At 46.0% G+C, this 14,736-nt stretch overlaps 1 protein-coding gene across 8 annotated transcripts in view; it reads left to right on the top strand.

Moving 5' to 3' along the window:
* ADGRL3 (adhesion G protein-coupled receptor L3) overlaps nucleotides 1-14,736 on the top strand; it is a 1,270,535-nt gene that overhangs the window by 824,360 nt on the left and 431,439 nt on the right. For all 8 annotated transcript variants that reach the window (XM_063914936.1, XM_063914945.1, XM_063914955.1 and 5 more), the window contains exon 15: nucleotides 6,641-6,850. In XM_063914936.1, coding sequence (XP_063771006.1) covers nucleotides 6,641-6,850 — 210 coding nt within the window. The remainder of the gene's footprint in view (nucleotides 1-6,640; nucleotides 6,851-14,736) is intronic.

Here is a 14,736-nt window from a genome sequence, read left to right as displayed (position 1 = left end):
CTGGAGATTTCCATTATATATTACATTACATATATGGATGTGATGTAGTTATGTGACCGGCAGTCAAAAGACCTCCGGTCACTATACTATGAGCTTGTCTTCATGCATATTAGCAGACCTGATAGTTAGAGGGAAAGGGAAGAACAGTGTAGGGTCAACTGGCAAAGATAAATGGTGGAGGGTTCATGAAGTAACGATTTAAGAGGAGGACTGTATGCTTTAATAAAAAGATATGTTTGAAAGGGCGTATTTCAAACTGGGAAAGCTGGTTGAGGGAGAGAGAGTGAATTACGGAGGATGGGGGCACCACTATTGAAATCCTCTAGGTGTGAGATAGTGTTCTGGGTGGCATTGGCCAGAGGAGGAGTGGAGAGGGCGGGGCAGAGCATGCACAGATGAGGTTGGAGATGTAGTTAGGGTTAGGGACAGAGTGGTTTATGGTTTTGTACGATTTGTAGGTGGGGGTATAAATCCAAGGTGTATAGTGGTACTCAATTCATTAATCCATAGTGCTGGGGTACAGCACATCACAGGCATCACAGTGAATCCATTCCACAAGTGGCCATATCATAATTATGTATGGAGAGAGCACTCACCAGTTTTCTTATAAATCCAACAATCAAATTGTATTTACTCACATAATGTCCAAATAAGTCAATGTTTCGGGCCCAGCATGGCATTTTATCAAGACCCAGATACCAAGATCTGAAACAGAGATTAAGGAGGTGGGCAAGATAGGAATAGGCAGAAGGAGGTAGGAGGGGATCGGATCAAGTGAGGAGGTGGAGGGGGGCAGAATGGATGAAGCCATGACTTCACCTCCAGCTATATGGGAAAATAAGTCAGAGTTGGTAAGAATGTTGGGGAGGGGTGTCAGGAAAAGGAGGGGCAGGTTGCTGAGGGTCCGATGGAATGTGATGTCCTGAGGTATGGAGTCAATTTTGGGTGTGAAGTACAGTAGGTGGCAAAGTTAAGGGCAGAGAGTGAGGAGGGGAGTCGAGGTGGGCGTGGGCAGAGGAGGAAGTTGACAGTGGCAAAGAGACGCCGGGAGTTTGAAGACTGGGAGGAGATAAGGTTCTTAAAATACAAGTGTTAGAAAGGCAGGGGGTGGCACTGTAGGATGAGAGCATACATTTTAAATGGAGGAAGTCTGCCGTAGAGTCGAAGAGGAAGAATAGCGAAACAGTGATAACAGCCTCAATGTTATGCTTATTTATGGTAGCCTTAGGAGGCAGAGGTGGAGAAGCAGAGATGGATCATTTAAAAGAGAGCAGGTAATGTTCATGGAGAGGGAATGGGGAGTTGGAATAATTAGAAATATCACAACGGTCAGTGAAGACCAGATCAAGTGAATGCCCTCTCATATGAGAAGATAAGGAGGTCTACTGGGAAAGACCAAGCAATGATGTGAGATTAAGGAGTTAAGCAGCAGAGGATTTTGTGAGGATATCGATTGAGATGTTGACATTACCTAAGATAATAGAAGGAATATCTGAAGAGAGGAAGTCAGGAAGCAAAGATGTTGAGGAATTTGTAGGGAATGCCAGGGGGACAATAAATGACAGGTACTTGAAGGTGAAGAGGAGGTAAAAGGTGTATAGCATGGACTTCAAATGTAGAAAATTTAGTGATGGTTCTGGTAGGAGAAGCCGGTGGATAGAAGGACCCCACACTACCACCATGGTGACCCCCGGGCCAGGGGTTTTGAGAATGTGAGGCCTCCAGTGGAGCGAGCATCAGGAGAAGCGGCGACGGGGAAATCTTACTTTACTTTGCTCTCTATTGTGCTAATATCAGTATTATTGGTATCTGTTTATTACAGTATGTATTCTTGAAAGTATTAAAAACAATGGGGGTCATTCCGACCCGTTCGCTCGCTGCATTTTCACGCAGCAGAGCGAACGGGTTCCTGCTGCGCATGCGCCGGCGCCTTTGTGCGCCTGCGCATGCGGGTCGGCCGACGGCCGTAGCAGGACAGCGATCGCCTCTGCCCGATTGACAGGCAGAGGCGATCGATGGGCGGGAGGGGGCGAAACGACGGTTTCATAGGCGCGGTCCGGCCAACACAGGTGTGGCGGGACCGAACGGGGGGGGGGGGGGGCACAGCGGCTGCGTGACGTCATATGCAGCCGCTGCGGGCCAGGGAGCGAGGAGTAGCTCCCGGCCAGCACGCTAAAGCTGCGCTGGCCGGGAGTTACTCCTGAAGTGCAAAGGCATCGCCGCTATGCGATGCCTTTGCACTTCTGCGAGGGGAGCGACACTGACATGCGGGGTGGACTAGCCCCGTGCTGGGCGTCCCCCCGCATGTCAGGAAAGATGATCGTAGCTGTGCAAAATTTTGCACAGCTGCGATCAACTCGGAATGACCCCCATAGTTGTATAATCATGTGGAGAAATTTGTGTCATGTAAGGTAAAGTCTTTATATTAATCAAAAATAAATGAAATAAATAATAACAATAACAACAACATTTCACTCCGGGATGTCAATTCAGTTAGGAGCAATTTGGGTACTGCATGCCATATTCATAACAAATTTCAAACATTGCACTGCATTTCCCCTCCAAATTCATATACGTCTTAAATAGAAAAACATGACCAAAATATAGCCAATAATGACATGTCAGTATTCCGATTAATTTCTCTGAAAATCTTAGTAATGGGTTAATAATGAATTAAATGATGTTGGACATATATATATGTTGTATTGATGAGAGAGCGGTTTTTGAAGTTGTACATGAGAGCTAAAAGTGTTTTTCTAACATTTTACAAACTTTTAAACTTGTATAAAACACTGAAAAATCACATTAAACACCTTTTTCTGCACCCAAAATACTGTAAAGGCTTAAGTTTGCTAAAAACAATTGCTGACTATTATTTATTCTTCAGGATCCATAGGGCTCCACAGGGGGGACAGTGGGGTGTAGGTGGTGGTTAGGACCAGGCACCAAACAGTTAAAGCTATACATATCCCAGGATGCTCCGGTCCCCCCCCCCCCCCCTTTCCCCATTACCACGCCCACAGCTCAGGCTTTACAGTTTCGTCTTGGTGGCAGGAGCTGGTTCACCATTAAACAGTGGGGCTACTATTAAGCAGCCCAAGCTTTATTTTATGTTTTATTTTGTTTCCTTTTTAATACTGAAAAAGCTAGCAGCGCTAGGCAATCCTCTGGATGCCAGCGCTGCTGCTCCATCAACATTCTGCCCCATGCAGCTCCAGCCTGCGACCTGGTACTTACAGCGGGGCGCTGGGGGCATGGCTTCACGGGAGGACCCCGGACTGCAGCCAGAACATGGTGGGACAGGTAAGGTGGGTTCCCGCTTGTGGGAATCCGCATCTTTAACTCAGTCCTACCTCCCGTCTTACAAGACAGACCGGAGGTGCTAATGTGGACACCGGTTCATCTGGGACTCCACTATACCACCAGGGCTAATTTTACTGGTATAGGATTTCTTTAATAGAGGCCAGGGAACCTGTGGTTGATGTCAGTATAAGGTAGGTCAGCCCTCTCCCTGTGGTCCCTTCCCCAGCTCAGTGCGCCTTTCCACTGCGGTCTTACCACCTCTGAGCTGCTCCTCCTTCAACCTCCTTCCCCTAACGACAGCAATTTTTTTCTAGCAGCTACAGGTCTACGGGAACCCCGGATCCAGTCTCACTGTATTCCTCGACCAAAAAAGGCTCAGAATTAGTTAAGGCTGAATTTCCTCAGTCTGAGCAACTACTTGAAGCTTGGAATACCCCATGTAAAAAGTTTCAGCTGCCAAAGCGCCTAGCTTCGTTTTACCAGTAGCTGATTGTGCTAAGTCGGAAGTCTCCCTGATGTGGATTCCCATGTGGCTCATCTGGGCAAAACCTCTATTTTACCTATCCCGACAACATCTTCCTTAACTACGGATAGAAGGATTGAAGCTTCTCTCAAATATGTCTGTTCCCTTACAGGAGCTATTTCTCCGCCTGCTATGGCCACTGCCTGGGTGGCCAAAGCCACATCATGCATATCAGTGTTGCTGCATCTGGAATTCTGACTTCTAGGACATTGGCTACCTTGGTAGTAGCCCACCACATCCTCTGGCTATGCTCCTTTAAAGCGGACACGGATTCCAAGAAGGCACTGGAAATGCTGCCTTACACTGGGGATATCCTCTTTGATGAAGAATTGGACAAAATCATGGCTACTCTAGCAGCCACCAAAACTGCTTTCCTGCCCTCAACATCTGCTCTGCAGTCTCGGTCATCTACCTTTCGGACCTTTTTTGGCCCCAAGGCAAAGCTAAAGAACAGTTCTTTCCTCAGCAGTTTGCTTCTACAAAGACCTTCAAGCCCAGGACCCAGCAGGCCTTGGCTGCCAGAACTCCAACTACCAAGACTGACAACCAGCACTCAGCCTGACAGGACAGGTCTCCTCCTGGGGGATCCCAGGGTGGGAGGCCGAATTCTTCAATTTGCAAACTCCCGGCATCAGACCACCACATACGCCTGGGTGCAGGAAGTGGTCTCTTGTGGTTACGCTGTCTCATTCCGGAAATGCCCCCTTCAGCAATTCTTTTGCACAGGCCCCCCATCGGACCTGTACAAGGCCTTGCTCCTACAGAAGGTCATTAAGTCCTTTCTGCAATCATGAGTAGTAGTTTTGGTCCCTTATACTCAATCTTAAATTCCTCAGTAGATTTATCAAGGTACTCAGGTTTTGTATGGAAACCTTTGACTTTATTGTCCTAGCTATGGATCCTGGGGACTTTATGGTGTCCCTGGACATTCAAGATGTCTATTTGCATGTACCTATAGCACCCTCTCATCAGCGGTTTCTACGGTTTGTTGTCCTTCAGTAACATTTCCAATTCTGGGCACTCCCCTTTGGTCTTACTACTACTCCCAGGGTCTTTACCAAAATTATGGCTATATGGGGGCACAGCTGCGTCATCAGGGGGTCAGAATACTCCCATATTTTGGTGACCTGCTGATCCTCACACACTCTCCAGAGGTCCTTTACTGCCATCGTCTGCTGTCCATTGCCTTCCTGCAGAAACATGGCTGGCTAATCAACTGGACAAAGTCATCCCTTATGCATTCTCTAAAGAAAAATAATTTTCCTGCCAGACAAAATTTCCGCACTACAGCACCAAGTACTCAAGGTGCTTCACAGTAGCTGAGTGTCAATCCCCTGAACATTGCAAGTCTTGAGGTCCATGGTGTCCACCTTCAACATGGTGGAGTACACCCAGTTCCACTCTAGACCCTTGCTACACCTAATCTTGTCTAGATAGAATGGACTACTGCATCTGATCAGGTCTCTCCGGAAGTTCATCTGTCTCTAGATTGGTGGCTCCACACATCCCACTTGGGCAAGGGCCGACCCTTCTGGATCCTGGATTGGACTCTCCTGACAACAGATGCCAGTCTCCATGGGATGGGGCAGTATTCGGTTAACACTCCTTTCAGGGACGTTGGACCCCCACCGAAAGTTGCCTACCAATCAGTGTCCTGGAACTATGAGCTGTCTACCAAGCACTCACACGGGCAGAGGACATTCTCCATGGTTCAGATCCAGTCCGTCAGTGCCATTGTGGTGGCCTACCTCAACCATAAGGGTGACACTTGCTGTCAGTTGGCAATGCAGGAAGTGGCTCACATTCTCCGGTAGGCCGAGCTCCATCTCCCATCCATCTCAGTAGTGTGCATCCCATGGATGGTCAACTGCGAAGCGGACATGACGAGCATGCTTGTGAGTGGGCTCTTCACCCAGAAGTATTCCAGCTTCTGGGGCCTGCCGGGCGTGGACCTCATGGCCTCCTGACACAGCCACATGGTTCCCAAGAGATCCTGTGCCGCCTTCGTGGATATGTAAAGCTTTAACTGTTTGGTGCCCGGTCCTAACCACCATTCTACACCCCATTGTCTCCCCTGAGGACTCTATGGATTTTGAAGAAAGAGAGTCAACAAAGGTAAGTCTACCATAACTCTCCTTTAGAAACCTTCAATACTTTCCCTATGGTCACTAACAGCCTTCTGTATGGTCCTGCTATTTTAGTTGCTACTTTGTTGGGGCGCTGAATGATTTCTCAACTTTTCTATGTACATCTCCCATGTCGCTTTTTGTAGAAAAGATGCACAACCATGACGCAAGTCCTCGAAATCACCTTTTGTGATTGAATTTCGAATTTCATGGGTTTGTGTATTGCCATGATATATGGACATTTTTGTGATGCAAGTTAACTTTTACAAACTTGCATCGAATGAACTGACCCCCATGACTTGGCAGTCAATGTGAAAAGAAAGGCTTAACATTTCAAAATGATATTTAACATCAAGCCGTATACTGTATGTGGAAAATTATCAGAAACCCAGAATAAAGTGTACAATATGCACCAGTATTGGATCACATCTTGTTGTAGTGAAACAAGTTAATTCAGTTAATCTTTCTTATGACTATATATACAGTATGTTTGCAAATAATGTTGCAGTTATCTTTAGCTCTAAGAAAGCTCACTCGTGACTCCTATGACCTGTGGAAAGTCCTCCTTTAGGTTCAATTTCTACATGCTATAAAACCATTGATACACTAATCTACAGTAGATCATGTAAAGCAAGACTAGAGATATATATATATAGATATATAACTTTATTTTTTATTTTTTTTATAGAACATCGATGTGGTCCATGACCTCCTTCTAGATGTGATTACCTGGGTTGGAATACTTCTATCACTTGTTTGCCTACTGATATGTATTTTTACATTCTGTTTTTTCCGTGGTCTCCAAAGTGACCGTAACACAATTCATAAGAATCTTTGTATTAGTCTGTTTGTAGCAGAACTACTATTTCTAATTGGAATCAACCGTACTGATCAACCGGTAAGTTGTCTTTTGTCAATCATTTCTCTTATGTGCTGTTATTATTTATATTATTTTCCTTTATTTTTATGGTGCCACAAGGGTACTGCAGCACCTAACAAGGTACATAAACAAATGAGTAAAACAAGATATAGCGACTTACAGTACAAGTCAATGTAGGACAAGTACATGGTATATAAACCTTTCTGCATTAGCAGTCATGACACCGACCCAGGCATCAGTGTGGCAGAAACCAAATGTTATGTGACGTTGTAGGGAGTATGGAGATGATTTGTCCTATTTGTTCAGGCGCCGATTTAAATCTTTATGTGTATATATTTTAATTTGACTAATATCGCAAATTATCAACAGCTGCACACACCCAAGTATGCCTGTGGCCGCAAACCTTAGTAAGAAATATCTACAACAAACTATAAAGATTATATTAATTTGTGGAGGAATGGGTAATATGGGTCAAACACACTGGGGGAAATTCAAATGTCTGAATAGTCAGTTGAGTGTATGTTTTTTTCCTGTCTATTAGATAGGAAAAAACAGACATCCAACTGACTTTTCAGACATTTGAATATCCCCCATTGACTTACAGTAGTGCATAGATTTCAAGTCTACAGCCCAAGAAAGGGGAGTCTACAGACCAAGAAAGGGGAGTTCACACTTTTATTAAATGTAATTAATTTGTGGACACAAAGAAATGTCTGTGAATGTGACCTGGCATGGAATATTTTCACCAGAAACCAGACATATGTATTTTTCACAGGTAATCTTTCTTGTTCTACAAGTGAATTGAATAACAATGTATCTCCTTCTGGTACAAGTTCACAATAAGGATCAGTGTACTCTGCAAACAAACATACACAGGGGTATAGCGAAAAGTTGGAGGGTGCTGAAGTAATGTTTTATGACTAGTAAACAACTATTAATCATGTTACACCCAGATTATCAGCGTCAATATTTTAAATGTTATAACCTTGGATATCATTATAATTTTCAATCAGAAATGTATCCAATCCTTTTTTAAATGCATTTACAGAGTCCGCCATTACCACCTTTCCTGGCAGGGAATTCCACATCCTTATTGCCCTAACAGTGAAGAACGCTTTCCTCCATTGCATACGGAATTTTCTCTCCTCCAGCCTCAGCGAGTGCCTATGTGTCCTAAACTGTGTTCTTTTAATAAATAATTCCTCTGATAACTCTTTGTGATGTCCCTTTACATATTTGAAGATATTAATAATGTCTCCACTTAGACGCCTCTTTTCCAGTGTATACATATTCAACCTAGTAAGCCTTTCCTGATAATCCAGTCCCTCTAGCCCTTTAATCAATTTAGTAGCTCGCCTTTGAACGCTTTCGAGTTCACCGATATCTTTTTTTTATACAGTGGTGTCCAAATCTGAACACAATATTCCAGGTGCGGCCGTACCAATGATTTGTACAGCGGCAGGATTACATCCTCGTCCCGTGTCTCAATTCCCCGTTTTATGCACGCAAGCACCTTACTTGCCTTCTTTACTGCACTTTGACATTGTATACGGTTATTAAGCCTATTATCAATGAGTACCCCAAATCTTTCTCCAATACTGTTACCCCTAGACTTTCCCCATTTAATGTGTAGGATGCAAGTTTGTTTTAGTCCCGAAATGCATAACCTTGCATTTTTCTATATTGAACCTCATTCTCCATTTAGACGCCCAGATTTCAAGTTTAGATAAATCATTCTGCAGAGACTCCACATCTATTTCCAAATTAATTACCCTACACAGTTTAGTATAATCTGCAAAGATTGACACTGTGCTTTCCAGGCCTATTTCTAGGTCATTGATAAATATGTTGAACAGTAGTGGCCCAAGTAGGGATGCTTGTGGTATTCCGCTGACTACTGGGGTCCAGCTTGAGGACTTCCCGTTGACCACTACTCGCTGTACCCTGTTATCCAGCCAGTTACTTATCCATGTACAAACAGTTTTTCCTAGGCCAAGCTCCTTTAATTTGATGATCAGTCTCCTGTGAGGCACTGTATCGAAAGGCTTTTGCAAAGTCTAAGTAGACAACATCCACTGCTTTTCCCTGGTCAAGATTATCGCTCACTTCCTCGTAGAAGCTAATTAAGTTAGTTTGACATGATCTGTTCCTCACAAACCCATGCTGGTTCTTGCTAATAATCTTAGCGGTCTATAGATATTCCAGTATGCCATCCCTTAGAATTCCTTCCAATAATTTCCCCACTATAGACATCAAACTAACCGGTCTGTAGTTACCCGGATGATTTTTGGATCCCTTTTTAAATAATGGCACTACCTCAGCTATACGTCAATCCTTCGGTACCATGCCTGATCTAATTGAACTATTGAAAATCAAGTATAGGGGTCTTGCTAGTTGTGACCTAAGCTCCATAAGAACCCTTGGGTGAAGTCCATCAGGACCAGGTGATTTATTAATCTTAATTTTGCTTAGTCTCTCCCGGACTACTTCTTCACTTAAACAAGTATCTAACCATGAATCATTATTGTCACTATCGTTATGCACTACTCCCACCATCAGTTCTTCTCTGGTGAACACTGATGAAAAAATTTTGTTCAGTATTTCCGCTTTTATTTCGTCATCATTTATCAATACTCAAATACACAATACACAAATTCTTCTTTTATTCCACCTATGTTGTCCTTTTTTTTTTATCATCAATAGTTTTTATTGAATTTTCGTGTTGCAAAACAGGGGTACAGAAGGAAGAAGGGGGGGAATAGGTACATGAATACATGAGACAACGTAATGGCAAACATGTACAAACAGTTCAAAGTCAATCAGACAGGTACATCAGAGAAGTACATCAAAGAAATTGCAGTGAACCTAAAATAATGAGAGATAGTAATACAAGGAGAAGAAAAACAAAAATGGGAGAGAGGCGGCAATGGGCATATTATAAATGCAGCACTAAAGAGAAGGCCATCCCAGGGTTAGGGAGGGGGGAACCGGGGCCTCATCAGCCGAGAGGGCCGGAGGGTGCATGTCTGTGGGAGGGGAACGTAGTATCAGTGTAGCACCCTCACCCTCCGTGATAAACAGATGCCAGGGCATCCAACGCACCAGGGGGGATTTAGCGGTGAAGGAGTATGTGATGTGCTCAGTCTCCATCAAGAAGTGCAGCTGTATTTTGTGTATAACCTTCAATAGGGGAGGGGATGTGGGCTGTATCCAGTTTTGGGCTAAAGCCACACGTGCAGCGAGACAGATATGCCCTAAGACATAGTGTAAATGTGCACCCACGGATCGTGGGTATACATTCAATAAAGCTATAAGGGGGGAAGGGGACAAATCAAGATTCAGAACTTTATTGATGAGCCCAAATACCTCCACCCAGTACAATTGAATATGGGAACATGTCCAAAAAATATGGAAGAGGTGCCTTACCTCTCCGCCAACAAAACTTCGAACATGCAGGCCAAATCGTATGCAACCTATCAGGTGTGAGGTATAATCTATGAAGTAGCTTGACATGCATTTCAGAGTGGTTCAGGCATTTAGACATAGTAAAAGATGACATAAAAATGTGCTGCCATTGAGAATCATGGAGAATACAGCCAACATCCGCCTCCCACCTGATTTGGGCTCTAGATTTAGAATCGGGGATCAGTGACAGTAATGTTCTATACCAGAAGGAAATCTCCCCCTTAGAAGTAACACTAAAAAATCGGCCTATGACAGTGATGGCTAACCTTGACACTCCAGCTGTTGTTGAACTACACATCCCAGCATGCCCTGCATCAGTTTTAGCATGGCCAAATAGCAAAACTGTAGCAGGGCATGCTGGGATGTGTAGTTCAACAACAGCTGGAGTGTCAAGGTTAGCCATCACTGGCCTATGACATGCAGCATACCCGGGGGTGGTGGGGTGGGAGTAAGGTGGAGGCTAGTCCACCAGTGCTGGATTTGATAGTATCGAAGCCTCTCAGAGTCAGGCAAAGGAAAAGGAGGCGAGCACAGACCCATTAAACAAATCTCCCAGGACCCTCATCCCCCTGGACCGCCAGCCTGCCAGATTAAGATTAGGGACTAGGGCGGCCACCGTTCGTAGTGATACTAAAGACATATTATGATAAGAGGGGGATATGGCCATAGTCAATTTATCCCAAACCTGGAGCATGGCTCGGGTAGAGGGAAGGAGGTTTAAGCCCTGTGGCCGAAGGGGTTTGGGCAGCCAAAAGAGATCTTTCAGGGGAAAGCGGGGGCAGGCTGCCTCCTCCAGACACGTCCACCCCGGACGCATATCTCTACAGAATTCTTTAATCTGGGCCAAGAGGCAGGCTTCCTGGTACAGTGATAAATTAGGCATATCCAGGCCACCGGCTCTCCTTGGCAGAGACATCCTCGCGCGAGCAAGTTTAGGCGGGCGCGAAGACCATATATAATTGGTAAGGATTGCAGTGGCCTTATCTAGATATTTCTTAGGGAAAATAAAAGGGATAGTTCGGAACAGGAACATTAATTTGTGGAGCAACGACATTTTAAAAGCGGCCAGACGCCCCAACCAAGAAACTTCATAATTGAGCCATGATTTGGTGAACAGCTGAAGGGAGGACAACAGAGAAGGAAGATTAACCTCAAAAACAGAAGAGGTAGATGGGGAGATGGAGATACCTAGATAACGTATCGAGGATGTTTGCCAGTTGTATGGGTACTTAGCGCGTAAGAGGGCCAAGGAGTGTGTGAGATTAATGGGCAAAGCATCAGTCTTAGAGGCGTTCAACTTATAATAGGATGCTGCAGAGTACATATCTAAAATATTGTGCAAGTGGGGGAGTGTAGTGCAAGGGTCCGTTACAAATAAAAGAACATCGTCCGCGAACAAACACAGTTTGTGTAGCGAGGCGCCTAATCGCAGTCCAGGGAACTGCGGGTCCGCTCGAAGCCTAGCTGCCAGAGGCTCAATGGCCAGGACAAAAATGAGAGGGGAGAGAGAGCAGCCCTGGCGGGTGCCATTGTAAATTGGAAAAGAGGGAGATAAAAAACCATTACTGAAGACCCGGGCCGACGGGGAGCTATACAGGGCTAATATCGAAGAAAGGATGCGATCGCGCAGGCCAAATTTTAGTAGAACTTCTCGCATATAAGACCAGTTTAAGCGGTCAAAGGCCTTCTCTGCGTCCAAAGATAGCAGAAGGATACCATGCTTAGGGGCTAGGGAATCGACAAGGTTAAAAACCCTGCGTGTATTATCAGACGCTTGTCTTCCCGGGATAAAGCCAACCTGGTCCGGATGTACCAGGGAGGGGAGGAGGGCGTTCAATCGAGAAGCTAATAATTTAGCATATATTTTAATGTCCCGGTTCAATAGCGCAATGAGACGGTAATTTTGACAAGAGGTCAAATCTTCGCCCGGTTTGGGGATCGTGACAATACGCGCCTCGAGCATCTCCTCAGGGAGGGTACTTCGAGAGGTAATGTCATTGTAAACTGCCACCAGAGAGGGAGCTAGGAGGTCTTGGAGCGAAACATAAAAGTAATTAATAAAGCCATCGGGACCCCGCGCCTTACCTCGAGGAAGTGACTTGATCACTTGAAGGGTTTCCGATAAGGACCAAGGGGCATTAAGTAATGCTAATCGATCGTCTGAGATAGTTGGGAGGCTAATATCAGCTAAGAAGGAGTTGATAGAGGAGGGGGTAGGCTGAGGGGTAGAAGGATCAGTCGAGAGGTTATAGAGTTGGGAGTAGAAGTTGGCAAACTGATTCGCTATCTCCCTTGGGTTAGAAATTTTGGCGCCTGTGGGAGATATAATGAGCTTGATTCTATTCCAAGCCTGCTGAGCTCTAAGCTTACGGGCAAGCATTTTCCCCAGCCTGTTCCCTGCTAGATAAAACTTCTGACGCATCCTATTTAGTGAAGCCTGGGTGCGCGCCATAAGTAATTTCTGGAGTTGGGACCTAGTGTCGGCTAACTGCTTCTGTAGGGTTTTCGTAGGTCAAGATTGATTTTTGTCCTCTAAATCCTTCAACTTAAGCTCCAAATCGGCCTGGCGTTGTTGGTTAAGTTTCTTAAGCTGCGCTCCTGCCTGAATCGCTGCCCCCCTGGTAACGGCCTTAAGTGCGCACCAAAAGTTCAGGGTGGACGTGTCCGCGGGGGAATTAAATTCCATATAGGACGAGATACTGTCAACTATGATTTTTTTTTGAGACGGGATTAGACAGCAAGTAAGGAGAGAGTCTCCAAGGGCGGGGGGGTAGAGTGTTGACTAGCAACATCCCATTTAAGAGTCAGCGGGGCATGGTCTGACCAAGTTATAGGGAGAATGTCCATGGATCTGGCAAACTGGAGGGTCCATTTGTCCGAAAACATTAAATCAATATGGGAATAAGAGATGTGGACGGGGGAATAATAAGTGTACTCCCGACCAGTAGGGTTTTGCACTCGCCAAATGTCATAGAGGTATAACTACTGCAAGGAAAGCAAAAAAATGCAGTAGTGTATTACCAGGGGGGAACATGTGGCCTAGCGCCACTACCCATGAAACTGAAGAGGAAAAAGAAAAGAAAGCAGGAGCAAATATGCCTACCAACAGTACAAATTAGAACAAAAGAAAAAACAGATACATATAATCTAAGATATAAACATGGAGAGATGGGACACCATTAACACAACTGCAAGCAGGGCAACTCACGTGACCCCAACAGGGATAATGACTGAGTCCCTTCTATGATAGCGGTACAGGATAAAGTCCAAAGTGAAAACCAAAGCTGAAGGTGTCAACGTCAGGCGGTGACCCATTCCGATTGAAGGGTAGGCTGTTTCTTGGATCCAGGAGGCAGCGTGACAGAGATATCCCACTCCGCCAGTAGTTTGACTCCAGCCTTCAGTGAAGTCACTGTGTAGAACTTATTTTCATACGAGATGACGAGCTTCACCGGAAAACCCCATCTATACGTGATGTCTTGGTCGCGTAGTGCCAAAGTGATAGGAAGGAATGCTCGTCGTTTGGCCAAGGTCAGAGCAGAGAAATCCGGAAACAATTGTAATCCGCCAAGCACATCCGATTCAGAGTCACCCGCTTCCCTGGCCGCTTTCAGGATGCGTTCTTTGTAGGGAGGCCAATCCCGGGATTTGGGCCCAAAAATGCCGGGATTTGAATCCCGGGATTCAAGGGATTACAGTGCGCATGTGCGGGAGGGTGGGTGTAAGTAATGACACTTACTAGTAGGCGGGCGGCCGCGGCAGCCATGGACAAGCTGAACGCGGCAGCACTTCAAATGTAGTGCCGGCCGCCAGCCAATCAGAGCTGGCGGCTCGGCAGCCAATCAGGGAAGCTGCCGCAGCAGCGGCAACCAATCAGGAGCCACTGCTGCGACTGCTTCCCTGATTGGCTGCCGGTCCGCCAGCTCTGGTTGGCTGGCGGCTGGCGCTTCATTTGAAATGCTCCCGCGTTCAGTGAGTCCATGGCTGCCGCGGCCGCCCGCCTAATAGTAAGTGTCATTACTTACACCCACCCTCCCTCTCGCACCGCTACCAACCCTTCCGCGCCGCTACCTACATCCTCCCTCCCGCACCACTACTTACACCCACCCTCCCGCACTGCTACCTACCCCCTCCCTACCTCCCGCACCGCTACCTACACCCTCCCTACCTCCCGCACCACTACCTACACCCTCCCTACCTCCCGCACCACTACCTACACCCTCCCTCCAGCGCTGCTCCCTACAACCTTCACTGGTCCCTACTGCAATCCCGGGATCCCGGGAATCCCGGGATCCCGGGAATCCCGGGATTGACCGTTTTTCAATCCCGAATCCCGGGATTGAAAAAACGGCCGGGATTGGCCTCCCTAGTTCTTTGGTTGTGAAGAAATGCACTCTCATGAGCGTATCTCTCGGGAGCGAGGGAGCAAATGAGCGTGG

This window comes from Pseudophryne corroboree, chromosome 1 (assembly GCF_028390025.1).
Source record: "Pseudophryne corroboree isolate aPseCor3 chromosome 1, aPseCor3.hap2, whole genome shotgun sequence".
In the NCBI taxonomy this organism is placed as follows: domain Eukaryota; kingdom Metazoa; phylum Chordata; class Amphibia; order Anura; family Myobatrachidae; genus Pseudophryne; species Pseudophryne corroboree.
This window is presented reverse-complemented; position numbering and strand designations above follow the sequence as displayed.